Genomic DNA, 21,039 nt, shown 5'->3' with positions numbered 1-21,039 from the left:
AGTTTGTTTGCCACAATCCTAGGAGAAGAGACGGACACAGTTTGGAATCAGGCGGGCTACAAAGGAGTGAAATTTAGCATCAATGCTCATGACGGAGCTCCATTTAACAATTGTCGAGAACATGTCTGGGAAGTTCTAAGAAGCATGTATCCAGACAGCTATGACCTGGGGACAGTGATGACTCATAAAAAGAAAGCAGAAGACGACCCGCAGAATATATATAAAGAAAATTTGTATGGACCCAAAGACACAAAGGTCCTGGGATGAATGTATACCATTGTTCTTTTGCATACTAGTGAAAGGATTGCCAACAGAAGAGCAGGCATGCTTAGACAAGATAGTGGGCATGGAGGCTAAAGGCTGGCCCGAGATACAAGCCACAATAATACACTATTGTAAAAGGAAGCAGGAAAGAGAGAGGCAGGCAGCGGAGAATGCCGTGAAGGCAGAAAACAAATTAGTACGAAAGAAGCTGGCTAAATACACTATGGAAGGAGCACTATTGGTACTACACGCTGCCGCCCTGGCTCCAGCACCGCAGATGGGGTTTCCCGTAGGACAAGTACCACAAAAAAGAGGGTACATGCAGCCGTAACAAAAGATATACCATGAACTACAGGGACGCAACCTCTCGTGGCTCCCTTACTATTCTCCAAAAACACACCCATCAACATATTGGGGAGAGATTTGCTCAGGAATTAAATGCAACTGTATATTCATAGAGAGAGGGATGATGTGCTCCACCCTCAGCATTTACTATGCACGGGTAGCAGCTCTTCTCTTGGCAGCACACACACAAAGCACCCTACGAGCACAGCGACTATATCACAGCATGTTCCTGTACGGGGTCAAGGTTCTGCTAGGCTGGGTACCGGGAATACAGGGGAATGTGTTACGACTGTCTTCAGAATTCCTATTCAGACCACAGTGCTAGAAGGATGACTTAAAGGGAAAAACAAGAGTGCTTCAGTTGGAAGAAGCAGTAATACACAAGGACATGGTGATTCTGCGTGGCACAGATGATGACAACATGGAGTGGCGATCAGTGCTGTGCATTGACCCCGCTTTGACAATTACAGGAGTGTCGGATGAACAACTGCTCGCTGATAACAAGGAGGAAGGAGAGATGGTGATACAGATACCATGCCCAGTGCAGGTAGTGAAAAAACTGGGGCCCATTCTGACATAGTTAGTGAAGAAGAAAAACAAACACACATCTCAAAGAGGTGCCAGATAGGTTATGGACAAAGGGACTTCAAGATGTAGGGGTACTGAAAGGGATTGGGGCAGTAAAAATAAAACTGAAACAAGGGGCACTGCTATCCCAGGCAAAACAATACCCATTGACCCGAGACGCTGATGAGGGGATATATTCCACCATGCACACATTATGGCAACAAGGCATAATTCAGACATCAACATCGACCTGCAACACATCAGTATCGACCTGCAACATGGCTATCGGGAGGGTCATGGCGTTTCATTCAGGATATCCATCCTCTAAATGAAGTGGTAGAAGCAGAATTTCCTGTGGTCAAAATGATGCCACAATATTGTGTAATATACCAGCGTAGGCAAAATACTTCAGTCATTGATTTGAAGAACACATTTTTCTCTACACCCTTGCAGAATCAGATTTTAACATACTTGTTTTCCCCAGGAGTTACTGTGAATCGCCCATCATCTGTAATAGAATAATACAAATGGATCTATGCAACTGGCAAACATCAAGCACAGTGATTCAATATGTAAATGACCTGCTTATATGCAGTGAGACAAGAAAGAGTGTTGAACAGACTCAGTACACATTTTGGCACTACTTGCAGAAAAATGGTACAAGGTGGATATGGACAAATTACAGTATTGTCTAGAAGAGATAGCGTACTTAGGACAAATAATCTCTATTGAAGGTTGAAGAATAATGTCTGAGAGAACACAGGCCATTCATTCAACCACTCATCTGCGAACGGTAAAAGAATTGCGGAAGTTTCTAGGTTTATGCAATTACTGCAGATCTTGGGTATTGTCGTGATTCCTGCCCCTCATGTCCCCAGCCCTCCAAGATGTCAGGCTGGAGCCAGGCCACGATCACCTACATGGCCCTCAAGGGCCTCTCCATCCCTCCAAAGACCCACTTGGAGTCAGACATGGCACTTGTGGCACCCGACTCACTCACTACCATAGGATAACATTGGGGATTGAACTTGTAGTGCATTGATGGGGACAAGATGGATGCCCCCACATATTTCGGTTCGCAGAACTGCATGTACAGTCTAGTTTTTTGGGTGTGGTTCAGGCCACAGACACCTGGGATACCCAGAGACTATTTAAGCCACGCCCAGGCTGAGAAACCTGCTTTGTGTTTTCTGCACCTGCAGCGTGACACTCACCGCGTTCGGATCGGTCTCCAGTAGGCCTGCATCTTTCTTCTGCGCTAAGCACCTGCAAGAACAAGAACACCGTTAGGAACAGCCTTACCTTGCGGCACTTCTGCCCATCATTCATCGCTTCTTCTGTTCTGCGGGCATCTTTGGGTGTGTCATTCCCATCCCGGCACGCCGCTTCCTAAGGAAAAGGGAAAAGCAAATCTTCACTTATTTTTGAAGACTGTACGAGCTTCAAACGCTTACCTGAATCCCAGCCGCTCTGGGGGAACTCTGTCTCTGATACTTCTCATCCATCTACAAGAGCGAAAAGACACTCCAGGTTAGCGTGGAAACATCTAGAGGCGCCGCATACCGCGCTTACTCACCGCATTTCTTCTTCACAACCGGCATCCACACTGAAAACATTGCAGCACCTAAAAGACACAGAAAAATACACACAAATACGAAAGGGTCGCATCGCGCTCTCACTCACCTTCAGCGCTACTCATCTCAGCAGCACATCGCCATCCCCGGACAACGGCCATCATCTAAAGAAGGAAAGGAACGAAGTTAGAGAACTGTTCAAAAGACTCATTATACTTACCTGTCGGACTCTTGCCAGTGAAGTAACTAGGCAGCAACGAACCCGCATCAATCAACGCGCCCCTGCGCTGAAAGCAGGGCGGAGAGCACACTTTCCAAGAAAACAAGGTGAGCTGTGGATCAAAGGGAAGGGTTGGACCCCGGGAAGAAGGGGTTCAAGCACACAGAGACAATAGGGAGTTAAACTCTACCAATCCTGTGTTTCAGGCCCATTCTCCAGTCGAGTAGACTCCAGGGAAGGGTTCGAGGTCGTAAGAGGTCAGAACAGGCTGAGTGACGTCCCCGTGGATACCATGTGAGCGTTACAGGTATTTGATTATGCCACATTCACAAAACCCTTATTGCAGCGCCTTAAGGAAGCGCAGAAAGAGAAGATGGGCGTAAAATACACATCTGAAATGAATGAGTGTTTCGCAGAACTAAAAGACTCCCAAGCACAAGCACCAGTGTTATCAAGGCCAAACTGTAGCGAGAAAATCTTTTTTCTCGCATTCAGATGGCTCAGTGATGGTAAACTGTTGAAGTGTGATCCCAGCAATCTACCGAGCGGAACCAATAGATGCAGGGCATTAAATGCATGACTGTGCAGCACACATGGACAGGATGGAAGGGGACATGGGTAAAAAAGGAAGAAAAAGCAGGGACAAACATGGTCTCTATTGACGGGTCCTTAAGCATTGACCCAGAGACAGGAAGAAGACATACTGGTGCGGCAGTGGTATGCTGCATGAATGGGGAGTAAGTAATAGCATCCCAGCAGCTGCTACCTTCACACTATTCAGCACAGGCAGCAGAATTAGTGGCTATGTTTAAAACACTAAAAATGATGAAGGGGCATGCAGCAAATATCTTTTCCGATCCTGCCTCTGTCACATCGACTATCCATTCCGGACTAGCCCAGTGGGAAAGGAGGGTGTATTTAAAAGAAGTGATGGTTCTCCTGTACAAAATACAGAACTATTAAAGGAATTAATTGAGGCATTAAAAGTTCCAGTAGAGGTGGCAATAATAAAATGTGCCGCCCATACAGGAAAACAAGACAGGGCGTCAATGGGGAATGAAACGGCTGACAGAGCGGCAAAAGCAGCAGCATATTTACCAGAGGATGGGGGAGTGCGGAGGTACCGAGAGGAAGGGGAAAGGATGCCACTGATCGCAGCGGAAAGCGAGTGGGGAAGAAGAAAGGGAGGAAAGTTTCAACACGATCCCCATAGTACACAAAATAGAATTACAAGGAGAAGTACCGAAAAAGGAAAAAGAATTATGGATGCACAGAGGTTGTTCACTGTCACCAACAGACCTGATTTGGTGGCAGAATAGCACAGGGAAGCCTGTGATGCCCCAAAATAGTTTTAAATCTAGCTTTAGAACAGCTGCATTTACCTCCTCATGCGTCCAAAGAAAGTATAGCAGCAGAGCTGAGAGATGGATGGTATGTTCCAAACATGCATGAGCGAGTTTGTGGGAAATTGTATGGTTTGCAAACTGTTTCTCTCTGGTCACACTTTGAAAAACTTACGGGGTAGGATACCACGGCCGGAAGGGCCCCCTTCCAGGCACTTGCCGACATGCAAGAGAGATGTGCCTCCTACAGGTACCTAATAATAGTAGTCTCTTCATTTTTACGTTGGCTTGAGGCGGGAGCCTGTGCAAAGAATGATTTCAAATCTGCTGCAATGTTTTTAGTGAGGGAAGTATTCCCAAGGTGTGGTGTATGTGAAGAGATAAGATCAGATAAAATGGACAGCACTTCGCCAATGATCTCTTCAAGCAGATAACCCGTCTCCTAGGAATTAAACACAAACTTTGGACAGTTTACCGGCTGCAGGCGAACAGAATTGTGGAGAGGATAAATGGCCTACTAAAAGAGCGCTTGGTTAAGCTAACAAATACTATGTGTCAAAATTGGCTTTCTTTGCCTTCCTCTTGCCCTCCATGAAACACCTTCTGTGGATCACCACCAGACTCTGCATGAAATTGTAACAGGAAGGAGAATGCATGTGCTTGTGCCTCCTTCATGTTCAGTTTCAGAAGCTAATCCTAGCTCAGAAATCCTTGGAAATGAAATGAAAAACTATATGACTGAGATGACAAATGTGCTTTGTTACATTTCCTGCCAGGTCCAGCAATCTCCAAGCGTGCAAACAAACATTGAAGAGAGTGCACAAGCATTTCCACAAACACAGTCACTACCCCGGGGATAAGATCCTCATTTGAAACACAGTAAGAAAGTGGAACGAGCCTCTGTTTTGTGGTCCGTTTGAAGTAATCTTCTCAACACCCACAGCAGTGAAGATAAAAGAACATTGTGAATGGATTTATCACACTGATGTTTGACGAGATACCTGCAGCACGTTGGAAAGAGGAGGAGTGACCTGACAGGAAGCATAACCCCACTTTACATTAATATTTTGTGATATAATAAGGTGTTACAGGAAACCCACAATAAAGATGAACGATTGTTAAGATGGATTTCTGAACTCGGACCTGGAGGGACCGAAGTTCAGAAGGCCAGCCTAGTTTCTTGGAACAGGGTAACCTCTGGGCAAGCCAGACCAATCAGGGTAGCGATGGCAGCGGTCAAGACTAAGTCTCAAGAGGGATGAGGGCGACTGAAAGCCTGCAATGAGCACACAAAGCAAGGACACTTAAAAAATACTCCAGACAGGTGTTATATTAAAAATATAGACACATTTATTACAAGGCCTTTGTAACATCGACCATAGCAAAGAATCGCAATAATACGAAAGTAAACCAACACATCACCATCAATACAATATATATACAAGACTGAGGGGTCTAAGGAGTTAGGAGCACGTAATATGTAGACCCCCTAGATGGGGAGGAAAACAGGTAGTGCAAGTAATCATTAGACCTAGTTCGACATCCGAAATACACCTAACTAGGAGGATGTCCGAGCCCTACGAAGAGAGGAGCCTTATGCTCAAAAGTACCTGCACGCTCTGGTGCCAATGGACAAAAGAGGGCCTCTTCAAGGATATCAGGCAGTTCAGGAAGGTGAATGAAGCGATGCAGAGCAAGTTCCCACTACTCAAGCAAGGCCTTCCCTTGTGGGCAGAGGCAGGGTGAGAGTGCGGGATAGAGTCGCTATTTCGCAACAGCGGTAGAAAAGCAACGGGCTCCTGCGCGAGGGGCCACCGGTTGGGGTATGGACTACTCACCGGTCCCCGACGCAGGCAGACCCAGACTTCTCCAGTTCAGTTCACGTTGCTGGCAGGTTCAGCTGCGATGATCAGGATGTCTCGACACGTGTAGATTCTGTGTTGCAGGATGCAGGGTCGAGGGTGTCCCAAATGCAGCGGACGTGCACAGGTTGTTACCACAGCAGGGCAACACGGCAACCGCGTTTACTCTGGTCCGGGTGCACTCGTCTCACTTCAGACCTGGGAATGCCAAGTGTACGAAAATCGGTGTGAGGGTGCCGTGGACGCAGAGCAAGCAGTAAACCAAGTTTTGAGGGCTTCCCCGAAACGGGGGCAGTGACAGAACAAAACGTCCTGCATAAGCTGGTCAGCCCACTGGTTGGCCCAGGGACACTTCCGAAGAGGCTTACTTGCAGGGTGTGATGAAGGTGCCGGGAATAGTTGGTCCCACTATTCCAATGGGTCGAAGCGCCTTCGCAGACCTTCTTGGACGATGGGATGCAGAGGGGCCTCGCAGGACAACAGCGGCTCAGGGTGCCAAACCTTCAGCGGGTCACCAGCGGTTCCTTGATTCAGCTTCTTGTTGCAGGATTCTTGGCTCCTTATCCCTTGTTCGGTGTGAACTCAGGAGATCGACATGGTAGTGGTGTTTTCAGCCTCCTCTTATCCAAAGTTCAGTTCGCGCCAAAACGGAGAGGACCCAATGGGAGATCTGCTCACAAACACTCACACCATACGTTGACCTATCACGGACCACGGTGGTCCCTGGCATTCAGGACACTCCAGACTCTCTGGCACCCAGGATGTGTATTGGGAACAGACATCCCAGCCCACATCCTGGAGGCACCCACAAGGCATGCAGAAGCCCGCAAAAGCTTTGGGGTTTCGCGGGAAAGTGCATGACCAAATAAGGACTGCCCCAGGTCGGCTCGACCTGGGGGAAGGTGAAGGGGCAAGACGGTCAGCGGACAGGACAAAGAACCTCGTGGCATGGCCATTTTGGGAGCCAGGCCACCTATTTGTGCCGAATGCGATAAGCGCTGATAACATGGCAAAAAAGGGTTCAAAACACAAAAGAATATGATAGCTGCCACCAGTACTGTCCGTGACATACCTGCACCGTTCATAATAAGTCCAGCGAGAGTTTCTAGGGCCTTTGGAATGACTAGAGACCCAAGAGTGCGGTAATGTAAGTTAAGGTGCACTCTTGTTTCATGTTGCACAAAAGCTGCAACATGAGGAAAGGACTAAGGGAAACAAAGTCTCCCAGTACTGACTGTTTTAAGGGCATGTCAGTTTCCCCATGAGAATTGAGCGAAAGCCCAGAGGAGTGCGGCGGAAGGCTGCGCTTCTCTGGCAAAGTCTAGATCAGGGTGTAAAACAGCAGCAACAAGTTTGGGGGTTGCCACATGGAGGGAAAATTACATACAATTATGAAATCTTTCCTAACAACGATGGACAAGGAAACCGAAAAGGAGCTGGGATTAATGAGAAAAGTGGGGGAAAAGAAAAATTATTATATTGTTCTGCATCTTTGCTTTCCGTCTTCTTCTCTTCTGGTATTTAGCCCATAAGGATACATTGAGCCCATCAGCTGGTGGTGATGGGGAAACACGCACGAAGAGAAGTGTGGCTAGCACATTGGAATTTTTAAACACTGCCGGGTAAGGAGTAGATCTGGCTTCAGAAAATATATGGCAGGATGAAATGAAGAAAGTGGGACAGGGGTGCACCAATAATATCTGCTAGGCAAGCTCACTGATTCCACACCTCACAGGAACGCCAAAGAAATTCTTGCACCAATAGGTGACGGCAGAAGAGGGAGAATGTCTGGTACATCTGGCCATGTGCAGAACCAGGGCTACGTTCCAGGGACATGCGGTAGAAGTGAAGTGAAGTGGATTGAGGAGGGGGAGGAGGTGACTTCGGACAACTCTATGCAAATGGAAAGCATGGCCCATGAGGAGAAAAATAAGCACATAGTTCTGGAATATGTAACAGAGGGGGCCCAAAGGCAAAAGCAGGTGTCCACTATCCTTAAAAGGATATACTGTAAAACATCCACAGGGTATCATGTGCCCTGATGCCGCACCAGGCATTTGGGCAAATCCAGGGTTCGGTGTTACACAATGGGAAATGGGAAATAGGAATGGCACAGTGCTATGCAGAAGGGCTGGTGGGCTTTGAAGAAAGGGTGGTTAATAAAATAAAGGCTAGATTTAAAAACATTTGGAACAGTTATATACATGCATTGATGTGGAAAATCGAAAACACACGTCCAGAAAACATAAAGCCACTAACAAATATTCTGTTTAGAGCCAGTGGAACAATAATGCTGGGGATGAATACTGGCTGCAGGAGGGCGATAGATATTGCAGTATTGCAGAAGGGAACTGCTGCTGTAAATGGACACTTGGTGGCCGTGCGGAGCAAGAGCATACGCCCAGCTACAACAAGATTGGAAAGAGGTTTTTGCCCTGGTGACCCTTCATAACCCAACGTTAGTGGTGCCCCGTGCAGACTTGATACCGCTCAATGGACTGTCCACAGCTAAGGACAAAACGGCAGCAGAAAAACAAACAAACCAACACAAGGTAACAAGGAAGAGAAGGTCCACTAGTAACTATATCTCTCGGAGCACACCAAGAGCATAGAGAACATTCTTTCGAGGGGATTGGCTCCTCCGGCGTATTCCATATCTATGACAGGTAATGTCGTCAGACCATCCCATCGAAAGAACGTTACCAGGTAAGAAAGTAACTTGTTCATCTCATTTGAAACTGTTCAGTTCAGCAGCTGTTTTACTTTACTTCTCTTCTGGTTCCTGGGGTGCAAGTTACAGCCAGCGCAAAATGGCTGCAGATAACCCGCTGCGAACTGCTCCAACTGGCAATTGCAACTGAAAAGCGACTCCACACGGTGCATGAAAAACTAAGGGCTCTGCGGTTGATGAGCCTCCAAAACCGGTTTGTTCTTGTTCTTATGACGGCAATGGAGGGAGGAGTGTGTCATAAAATAGGCCACTTACCACCAATGACACTACCAATGGAACAATCGCAGAGGCGGTAGAGGAAATAAGAACAGTCCACGAGAGAATGATGAAAGAAACGTAAGACATTTCACAGCATCCGGATTGGATTCATTGTTCACCTGGGCACCTAACTGGCTTGAGGCTATGTTTAAGATAACTGTCCTTCTGCTCGTGGCGATCCTCATTCTCGCCTGCATCAGTCATGCAGGTTAAGGAGGCATTAGGAGAGGAACACCCCAGTGTGAATGAAAGAGAGTGAAGAAGAAATGATATTTGTAGCACCACCACCAGACTTCGAAAATTCCCATGCATTATAGGGAGAGTGTTCACCTGATGGGACAAAAATATTGATCTTTGGGGAACACTTGGACGGGTACGAGGAAGAGGGGGGCATGACCAGGGTAACAAGGGTGTGGGTGCGTAAGGAAAAGGAGATGAAAGGGGGAGCAGTATCGATCGGAAGATCAATTAAAGGGGGGAATGTGTTAAAGGTGCTAATTCAGCACCGGATAGGGGGGCGCCCCTACCAACTGCAGGAGTAAAGAAGATGCACAGTGGAAATACCTGTACAAGGGACTTCTCAAGGAATGATAGGGGGTAATGATACATTGGATGAAAACTTGGTCCAAAGCACTGCTGTTTGATTAGCTAAAGAAGGGGGGGGGATAAAAATAGCACAATCACACATACCTGTAGCAAGGGATCCCTCAAGGCAGGCAGGATTTATAACACATGATCACGACAGGTTCAATGTTCAAAGGGTGGAGGAGGCACAATTTACTAGTCATATGGGAATCCACACAACCAGAACTGGGTGATGTAACTGCAGGGTGGTCAGCCAATCAAGCCTCCCTGCATGACAGCAGGGAGGGAAGGGAGGCGCTGTTCCAGTGTGCCGGTCAAATGACCGCCAATACCCATTGGCAGGCGGCTGTGGGAATGGAACACTGGAGGGAGTGGCCTTACTGGGAGGACCAATCAGACAGTATGTTTTTGAGTTCTGACGAGGTGGCCAGCCCTCAAAGTACCGACCACAAAGTTTGCGAAGGTAATTATCGAACGGGTATCGTGTGAATCTCCCCTTTCCCACCAGCTGCAGGGTGTCATGTTCCGTTCTCAGTGGTGCTGACCTATGACATTGTATTAAAGTTCCAGTGGTCAGCAGAAATGTTGCTTCATTAATAAGATATTACGGAGTGGGTTGTCAATAAGGTGAGGTGATGGGGAAACTATTGAACTGCTTGCTCTAATGACGTTTTCGTTAATTAATGTTACTATCGAAGAGGAGGAGATTGCAAACCAATTAAACCCCTGGGAAGCACAGAAAAAAACGAGTTCTCCAACTTGCAAGTGTTTCTCCTGACTTCGGACTATTGTATTTTGTGTTATAAAACTACTCTTCATAGTCCATTCAGATGTCAGCCTCTCGATCATAGGTAATCCACTGTTCCGTTTGATTTGTGCTCACCCAGCTCTAATAAACAACATTGCTTCTTGCGCGGTTTGTGGTCCATTTTTTGACAACATGGTTTTTAGTATGAACTTAATAGCGCACCCCTGACTACAGTATGAAGAGTGTTGACTTGGTGCCAAATGAGCTTTTAAGCTTTTAAAAGTAAACTGTACTTGAGTAACAGTTAAATAGCTTTTGCATTTGCCCATTTGAGGCAGATGGTGTGTTTATGTCTGAAATGTGGGCAGTTCACATTCAGCTGCTGGGTTGTCTGTAGACCGTACACAGCAGGAACATATATGTATACACTATAAGAATGGCAGTCATTGTTACATACTTGCAGAGAATTCACTGACATTACCTTTTTTTAGCAACAGAGCATATGTGAATAATATCTGGTTGGCAGCACACTCTTTCATGAAGAAAACTCACCTGTGCTTTACATAGCAAAATCAAGAATCAAGAGCTCATAATAGTAGACCGTCGCTGATGGCATTGTCTTTTTTCTTTTTTTTTAAGCTGAATTTTCAAACAAAATGTATTCTCATCTTTGAGTATAATCTGTTCAATGTTTTGATATCTAATTGTCTACTCATGAATGTTCACACTCACAAGCAGAGCTTTTATTTGTCTGGCCTTAGATCAGTAGAGATGTCTCCTCAGTGGCTGCAAGAGCTGAAATCAAAGAAACGACTAAGCCAGTACGACAACAACTCTTAAACGGTAGGCCACAACAAGATTTGTTGTTAAGTGATCACAATTCTTTGGATTGTTGCAGGCCATGCTTTTTGTAAGTAGCTGTTTTTGATTTGATTGTGTTTTGCCATCTGACTTCCCTTCCGCTTACACACCGTACACTTAGTGGGACCTTTTTCCTTTCAATCGCGTTGCTTACTCTGTGAGCAGAATGTCCATATGATAATAGTCGATGAGATGATAGAAATACAATTTATAAATGAGGGGTGTGGGAAGTCCGAGGGGCTCACCATCCTTTATATGGGAGACATGGACTAGCAGCCCTGCGTCAGAAAAAAACAATAATGACACAGGGGAGCATCACAATTCCAACATGGTGCTGCGGGCTGCAAACACATTTAAAGCCTTGTCCACCTTTAGCAAGAGGAATTTGTCAAGCACTGGCTTCCATATTAGGAATAACCAATGGGGGAGAAACAATTCAAAATCATTCAAGAGGATATTAGAATGCTTTGTTACTTCAGGCCTAATCAGAACAGGAACGTTGAGAGGTCTCAGGTTGGGCGAATCAGAAGGGGACTTTCACGGCAGGCCAAAGCCTCTTGGGCGTAAAAGTGGATGCAGGCAGTCATTTGTTGTCCTGTTTCCCGGAGAAAGTAGATGTCTCACCATCGCTCCGTATTGAAAGTGGAGAACACTGCCTGATGGAAGGAAGACTTGGAGTACTGTACATTGAGGAATGGGAACACCATGGTTCTCTACCTTTGAAGAAGGGGAAGATTCCATCTGGAAAGAGGTGGGTATTATGTTAAAGCTGATAAAAGAAAGTCTGAAGGACAGAGCCCTAGAAGAAGTGATTACTGAGAGTCTGCGTTCAGTAGGGACACTGAACCACAGTGATCAGGAGAAGGAAGCAACTGAAAGAATTGAGAGAGAAGACTTTTTTGGGAGATAATCATGGACCTGACAAGGAGCGTAATGCCCAGGAGACTGCCTGCACACCCCCACTCCTTTCCACATGCTACTATGACGGGCCGGGGTCTTGCATAATTTCAGCTAGATTATATAGTTTGTGGATTTTCATTGGCCAGAACCTTTTGGGAATTTGTGTCGATTAGAGAAGCCAGGTTGATTTTCAGCTTGTGTCGTCCGTTATGTTTGGACATTCTTTTGGATAGTGAAGGGCATCCCCATTGGAATAAGGGAAGGATTATTATTTGATTTCTTTGGACCTTCGGGTTGATATACCATAAGCCGCTTTCAGGTACATGGATGCATAGTGTGAACATTAATATAGTAATTTTTCTAAAGAATCCTATCAAATTTAACTTGCTAAACCTCTAAAAATAGATGCACTGTCCAATGAATTGTGGAATGCTTATAAGACGGGAGAAGAGTTTGAAAGTGGTTATGCCGTACTGTAGCTGGAGTTGAAATAATTGGGTAACATTTGCAAATGTTTTGCATGTCTTTGTCTTTACTGACATATTTTTGCTTTGTGGCAAGGGAATGGTAAGAAATGGTATTGGGTGGAGGATGAACTTCATGAAATTCACTTGTGCAATTTGGGGTGTTAGAAGTTTTAGCCCTCTTATTGCATTGATTATTTAATTAGTTTAATTATGAACAAAGTTTCACATCTCAGTGCAACTTAACTGCTCAGATGTTTTCTGTTGGAAGGGGTTCTGCTCGGATTGCCATTGTCTCAATCTTTCTGTTGGTGAGAACTACTCTTGAAAACAGATAGTGTAACAATAACATATTAAAACAGTGAGAATATGTTGTACTAAGGGAAGCACTGTAAAAGGGAGAAGTGAACTCCTAGACAGGTGCAAAGGTGAGTTTGTTCAGTGAGATATTACCTGAAGAGAAGGGTTTTCAATTATTTTATTAACTGTATGATATGGCGCTGTTGTCTGACTCGAGTTGGCAAATTCTCTCATATGCTAATGTGATATAGAGCTGTTTATAAAGTTGGAAGGCGTGCATAGATTAAAAAATTAAGAAAACAAAAAACACTGTTTGCAGCATAGTCCCATTCATTTTCCCATTGAGAAAAAGTGCATCGACTGAACACCCGTAGCGTGAAAACCGCTGGATGTATGTCTACCAAATAAGAAAGCGTCGGTTCTTTCCTTTGCTGGTTTGTGGTAAATCCATCCAGTAGTATTTAAAATACATGAAGAAGAAGGGGCCTCCGCTGCACCCAATAAACTTTTTATATACTTGCCATCGTGATTTGCGACTGAGAGGCTGAAAAGCTTTTCAGAAATGAAATTTACCCTTTCTTTTGCCGAAAATGAAAAGTTTTCAAAATACTACTTGGTGGAAGGAAAAGGATTCCATTGCATCAGGCTGGAGGTGGGGAAGGGGAAAGAGGACCCCATGTGAAATTGTGGAGTTTGAGTGTAGTGTGGAGCCAGTTTAAGGTAGAACAGTTTCAGTTGATCAGGGGAATCTCGTGAGATTACCGTGGCAACATTGCAAGGTGCAATCGGAAAAGAAACTGCGTCACAAGAATGTGAGACGGTCAGGGAGGGAAAAAAATGAAGGGAGTGGGAGGACCGGGAAAAGAGAAGGGGGACATGTGGGTTGAGTGCCTGTCAGGACAGGGAATATGTTATAATTTGTTTGCATTTATTTCCATTATCATGAGATTCTGCACGAGGGGGCGTAGCCTGGAGCTCACAGTGGAAGGGAGCTAAGGAGCTGAGCTCTGGCCGAGACGCCGCACTATGATCCTTTTCGACCGCTCGCAGAAGACTTGCTGACGACAAACTCACTCAAAAGGAGGCGGAATCCACTGCCGACCAAGTGGCAGCAATCCCGAGGAAAATCGGAGCCGGGATAGAGCAAATACAGCCCTGCATGAGTCCCCCCCCCCTCCGCTCTTGCCCGTGTCCAAGATGGTGGCCTCTATGCTGCGCTGACGTTGTCCGAGAAATTTGCCGTGGACCGTCGTTGCGGCGGTCTACAAACCAAAGCTAAAAGAGAGGAGTGGACGCTCATCTGCGGGCACAGATACCCCCTGCGGCTGCGAGACTCAGTGTTGGGTGCCCGAGGCCCCGACATCGTGCGGGGCGTCACTGGCCGTTGAGGAGCACCTACAAGTGGGGGAGGGACCTGACCCTGAGCTACTCCCACGGAGACGCTGCCAGATACGGCGGAGCGCGGCTTCTCGGGCACCTGCCGCTCTCAGCCAGACGAACTTTGATCACCGCGACGGAGAGCCATCAGAGGGAGAAGAACTGGACCCCGGAAGGCTCCAGTGACATTGCGGCCCTGGAAGGCTGAGCGGGAGCCCCAACACACGTTCACCTTCCCCCAATGGGGGTGCGCGCACCAACACGAGGAAGCACATAAGACAGTGGCCTCTGGGGAGCAAATCGACGGCTGCCACCGACTCGGAGCGAGAGGATACCTGATCCTTCTCCCCCAACCAAAAAAAACGGCTTTGATACACCGGCGGCAAAGAACAGTCACGTACAAGGTGAGGAGACCGGGGGGCCCGGCAAAACACCAGATTGGCACCATCAGCCCACCCCCCCCAGCTCCGAGCCTTACACCACCCAACCCCCCACTTAACGTATTGTCCCCCGATCCTGATTTGAGAAGATAACCCCGGGGGCGATAAATATCCCCAGCCCCCCCCTCACAGAAGAGCTGCCTGGGAAGACCGTACTACACACTTCTGCAGAACCTGGGGGCTGTCGGCGCCTTGCGCATTGGTGGGGCACCATCACCCAGTGCCCACCTTGATCTAATCAACGCGGGGAGCAACACTAACGCCCGCCCACACAAACCCAGCACCGCAAATCCACGATCCCGCCATGTCCTCCAGGAACAAGCCAAAACCTGCTACCATGGACAATTATGTCTCCACAAAACCTAAAAACACGGCAGAACCGAACCCCTCCTCCTTGAACCTACTCAACTAAGAAATACAAACCCTCCAGAGAGCCAATCCCAAGTCCTGGAAGCCAAAGCGTCCCTGCGCACGTTCATTGACTCCAAGATAGACAAATTCAGGTCAGACATTCAACTTGTGCGGCAGGACGCCAGAAATTTAACAGACCGGGTCGCCAACTCAGAGGCAAACATAAAAGAGACGACAGAAAACACAGTTGAACTAAAAGCCAAGGTGGTGGACCTTGAAAAGGAGGTGGCGCTCTTCGAGGCGAGGGCCAAGGAGGCTGAAGGGCACGCGAGAAGGGGCAACGTCAGGATACTGGGGATGCCGGAGGGTGACGAGGGCTCAGACCCCACTGCATACATAGAATCCCTGCTGCAACAGGAGGTAGGCGCCGGAAAACTCACGCAAGCCTTCGCAGTCGAATGGGCACACAGATCCTTCCAAAAGAAGCCTCCTCCGGGATCGCACCCTCGCCCAATAATAGCCAAAATAATTAACTTCCAAGACAGAGAAGTCATCCCGAGGTACTCCAGGGAAAGTGGCCCAATAGAACGTGGCAACTCAAAGATATCCATCTACCCTGACTACACCCCAAAAGTACAGCGAGAGAGGAACTCATATGTCCCAATTAAGGACAGGTTGCAGCAACTAAATTTAAAATACATGCTGCTTTACCGGTCAAGATTAAAAGTCATCTTCAAGGGCGGCTCGATTTTCCTCGAGTCTCCAGCGGCCGCCAACATGTGGCTGGAGGACAATAACCTAGCCCAAGGTGAAGACACCCACCCCGGAGACAAATGAAAAAAGCTAGAGATTGGGACGCACGAATTGTGCAGGCTCGCCGAAACAAGAACCCGCTACAAACACCCTCTACAAACACCAGCACCTTGCATCGCGGAAGCAACTTACACTACCGTTAGCTAGTTAAATGCGGCTCTCGCTTGGCCCCACACCGGACACAGGACTTCGCCCCCGCGAACAGGCCAAGACAGGCCAGTTGCCTAACCAATCCCACTCGAGCCCGACGCCCGGATGGGCTCCGACGGCACGAGAGCGCCTGAGCACCGCAACAAGAATGCAGTCGCTAGGCGCACCAGTTACAGTTATGTTATTCGTTACGTTATATGCACAGTCTTCACACTACCACATCCGAATGGGCAGCAGACGAGGCCGGTACAGTATCCGAACACAGGCAGAGGTGAAGGCCGAAACCTGAGCCCCGCTATCATGGGACTAAGAATGCTAGGCGGACCCACCATGGGGGAGACTGGAAGGAGCACTTACATACCCGAATGGCGTCATAACTGAAAATAATGACATGGAATGTGCGCGGGATGAACTCATACCTGAGAAGAAACCGGATTCAATCCTACCTCCGTAGATAGATCTCAATTGCAATGCTCCAAGAAACCCACCTGACGGCGGAATCCTCCTCCAAGCTAGCGGAAAGATGGAGAGGTATTGGTAAAGGGGCACCGTACTCCAAATACGCAGGGGAGTCTTCACGTGGGTGAACCCAAACGTCCCATTTCGCCTACAAGGCGTGGAAGCTGATAAGGAAGGCAGATACCTGATAGTGTGGGGCACCATCGAGCACACCACAATATGCCTAGTCAGCTCCTACTTCCCACAACATGGCGTACCATCACACATTACAATGTTGTTCTCCAGAATAGCTCACCACAGAGCGAGCACCTTCATCTGGGGAGGTGACTTTAACTGCATTAGAAGTGGCGATCTTGACCGGTCTGTGCCCCCACAACAACCACACAATGCCCCTACCACGGCCCTCAACAACGCCTTATAACACTTAGATTTGGTGGACATCTGGAGAGTACAACACCCAGAAGAGAGAAGCTACTCGTACTATTCAGCCCCACACAAGATCCACACGAGGATCGACTACCTGTTCATAGACAGAGAACAAGTTGCATCGGTGGACTCCACCACCTACCTGGGTAGACCGATATCCGACCACTCACCGCTAGTTATGCACTGGAAACTAGAACGCCCCATGCCCCCGATTCCAACATGGAGACTACCTCCCATGGCACTCACCGATCAGGAATTTAAAGAAGACCTTGGCACTAAGCTCGAAGATTATATTGACAACAAAGGATCCGTATCGAGCTGGAGCACGCTGTGGGAGGGGATGAAAGTGGTAACACGGGGCAAAGCCATCTCTGGTGTGGGAGGCATTCGGAGACGTCTGAAAGAGTCACTGGAAGAATGTGAAACAGAAATAACACGCCTCAAAGCCGAATCAGACGCCACACCTGAAACAGAGGAGATCATGCGGGGACTCCGAGTCGAATGCCAAACAGCCTGGGACAGACTGGCGAAATTCGACTTTGCAGCCAATACAACTAGGGCCCACAAAGAGGCCGATAAACCAGGCGGACTGCTAGCATGGCTGTGTAAACGTGAACACTCAAGATACTTCCCTACAGAGATCAAAGACGCAGGCGGAACAACACATAAATCACAACTGGACATCAATACCGCATTTGCGGAATTCTACTCCGACCTCTACTCTCACGATGTGCAAGTACCCAAGGAGGAAATCAGAGCCACCCTTAACGAGATCGGGCTCCCAAGACTGGCGGATGAACACGGAAGCACTAGACGCTGAAATCGCCACCGATGATATCACGGACGCAATTAGATCCCTAGCCACCAGCAAGTCTCCAGTCCTACGCGACTTTACACAGAACCCGGAAAACAACACAGATCATCTCACAACACAGCGCGCAACAATTCGGAATATGAAACTGTGATTTAAAAGCAAACCGCAAGATTGTACATTTCGTAAAGTACTTTTATTTGACATCAAATGTTTAGAGAATATTCAGCGATTTGCATTTGTCTTTGCTGTCAATCCGCAAAAGTTCATCTTGAGTCACGCGCTGTTCCTTTGCGGTACACAGGGTGTTGGTTTATGATAAAAGAAGCACTATGGTTGCACTGATAATCGGAAGGCTGTTCCAACAACGAGACATTAGACCACCATAATGGTTGGTATGTTGCTTCTAGCCAGCCGCTAGTACCGCATAATGGCGTATTGGTCCTTGGCGATTGTCCCATAAAATGGTGAGGGTCATGAAGTTGTTTAGAAGTAGCTGCACCTGGCAGTTAAAAAATCCGTCGGCCGGGGTCTGAAAATCGTGGCATTGACAGTACGGAAGGACGTACTTGTTTTAAAAAACATAAATTAATCTCACCAGCCGATCTTCATTAAAAATATTCATTTTATTTATTAGGGCGTGAAACTATTTGCTAGCGAGGATAGTGCAACAGAGTATGTTACCTTATTCCCATTAACCCACTCTCTGTCCTCTGCCTTTTTCAGAGCCCTCTAAGCGACAGGGGACCAATTCAGCGGTGATAGTGCGCGGTAGAAAACACTATGCCACATTGAACGAACAAGTACAACTTAACCGGGCTTTAACGCCACGCTATTGTTATTATATTCCGGTATAAAATAATCTAAAGGGTTACTTACATTATATTGGCATTTTCCATTGTCTAAGCGTAGTGCAGTCCCAAAATACGACTCTGTCTGTGCCAACGATCTTTCTCATAGTGATATAATATATAAAAGTGGTTTCGTTTCAGAAATGTCATCCTTATCGTGTCTTACGTTTTTGCAACACTCCTTCAAAAGAAGTCTTTTAGCACGATCCCTGTCTGTCAAGGTAAAAAAACAATAGAACCGTATAGTGCGAGTCGTGGGCCTCTCCGGCACGTGAGCAAAAAATGGAAGCAGCTGACCTTCACTGTAAACAACCATAAATTCTTAGTTTGCAACATTCTGTGTACAGCCATCTCTGAGAACCTGCTTTTTACACTCCATCTTTGTATATTGTTTGCATGCTAATAAAAAAACTTTGTTAAAGGGACGTTATGGTTCCAAGTAAAACCAAAAAAAACCTGAAATTCGCCGGTTATGGTAAGCTAAGCAACCATAACTCGCACCACCACCGTGCACTGCTAAGACTCCCCATGACATCAAAGATGACATCACAAATGTCATTAATGACATCACTGATGACATCACATGTGTATGTACTTTTCATGAAATATGTGTACAAGGGATTCTTATTATAATGTTGCAAAAAAAGTGTCAAGGATCATTGCAATAAATATCATACCCTAATTAGTGCTTTGAACGATGGATTGATATAAATAGCATTCTATTATGGGGTTCTATCTAGTATACTAAGCTACTAATGCAGAAACATAGCATTGTGTGCAGCGTACAAGATGAAGGTATAATATTCGTAATGTTAATATGTTGAATAATGAAATGATAATTGTTTTATTAATAGATTTTCGTGTACTGTGAAATATGTAATAAGTAGCTAATAAAACCCATGTATTACATAATTGCATTACTATAGAGAAAACACAAAGAGACAAGAACACATACCAATATACATATACATAGGGTAAATAGCAGCTTTGAAACAGAGAAATCATCATTTATTTGCTTGAAAATAATGCGGTCTTTAAAGCTTGTGTCTTCCCCTATGTATATGTTTCATATGATGTGACTGGACTCTAAGGGAATTACTATAAGAACCTACTTGTAGGATACGTCTACAAATAAAATACAATTTTTAGTTTCTGACTGTTACTGAAGAAAACCATGTGGTCTAGATATGTCAGCAAAAGAAAAAAGAGTGAGCCAGAAGAACACTTGCGGTGTCCTGAAATGTTCGTACATAAAGAAAATGGGGTTGTTCTGAGGACGTTGTCCATATTGTTCGCTGGCAAGTTGCATGTGTTATAAGAACACTCGCGGTGTCCTGAAATGTTCGAAAATAAACAAAATGGGGGTGTTCTGAGGACTTTCTCCGTATTGTGTGACTGCTTAGCTGTATGCAATGAGGGAATGGCTCAGAGAGTGAAGTGGAAATGGTAGAAGGACTGTCCAAGAGTTACGCAGTCCGCGGACACCCCGGCTGTCCGTGGACAGGGCGTGCTACATCCGGGGTTTTCCAGCAAATCCAGCATGGAAAGAAGACTGTAGAGATCAGCCAATCAGATGTTGAGGTTGTGGATTTGTGTTGAAAGAGACTGTGTGTAGTGAAGATGGCAGAAGTGGAGAAAGTCAGGGTGTTGGTGCTCGGAGATATGTTTGTGCATGGTTTTCAACAGTATGCTCAATGCAGGCATGTTGCAAAGAATTTTGATGTTAAAGGAGTGGAGGTCGTGTGGAGTACTGTGCCTGATTGCAATGTACAGGGAATTGTACAAGTTTGTGAAGATATGGGCAGGATCAACAGTCCCCATGTGGTAGTTTTGCACTATGGTGCTTTCCGTTTGGGCTATGTCAGTGCCCCTACTTTGTTGGCAGATTTGAAACACTTTTTTCAAGCAGTAATGAACATCCTTCCAAATGCCAAAGTAAATTTTCTGGATTACTACCTAGGGCAATATGGGACAATAGTTCTGTTTTTTGTCCTCAGCAAAACAATGGTAGGTGTGTAATCAAACGAGGCATGTGTGCCTTCATGCTTAGAGCTGGTATGTTCTTTTGTAATAATGAGAATATTGATTCCAGTAATGCTGTTTATTTTAAAGAAGATGGCATTTCGTTATCTTTTATGGGAAATGCCATGCTGTTTTGGAATGTAAGGGTTGCTTTGGAGAAGGTTATGTGAAGATTTTAGGAGTAAAGTAAGAAAAAAAGAAAAAAAAAATACAAAATAGCGGGTGTCTGTCAAGCATCTGCAAAGAAAACCCCCAAAAAACTGCTCTTTTCAGAGCCAACCTCAAAGGGGAAATGGGGCACACTATTTAAATTTACA

At 46.3% G+C, this 21,039-nt stretch overlaps 1 protein-coding gene across 3 annotated transcripts in view; it reads left to right on the top strand.

Moving 5' to 3' along the window:
• KIAA1671 (KIAA1671 ortholog) overlaps positions 1-21,039 on the top strand; it is a 1,398,419-nt gene that overhangs the window by 1,357,065 nt on the left and 20,315 nt on the right. For all 3 annotated transcript variants that reach the window (XM_069619385.1, XM_069619384.1, XM_069619386.1), the window contains one exon: positions 11,259-11,340. In XM_069619385.1, the coding sequence (XP_069475486.1) occupies positions 11,259-11,337 (79 nt within the window). In that variant the 3' untranslated portion in view covers positions 11,338-11,340. The remainder of the gene's footprint in view (positions 1-11,258; positions 11,341-21,039) is intronic.

The sequence above is a fragment of the Ambystoma mexicanum genome, chromosome 10 (genome assembly GCF_040938575.1).
Source record: "Ambystoma mexicanum isolate Mex_15411 chromosome 10, UKY_AmexF1_1, whole genome shotgun sequence".
Taxonomy (NCBI): Eukaryota; Metazoa; Chordata; class Amphibia; order Caudata; family Ambystomatidae; genus Ambystoma; species Ambystoma mexicanum.
Note: the sequence above shows the minus strand (reverse complement) of the source record. Positions and strands in the feature narration are given on the sequence as shown.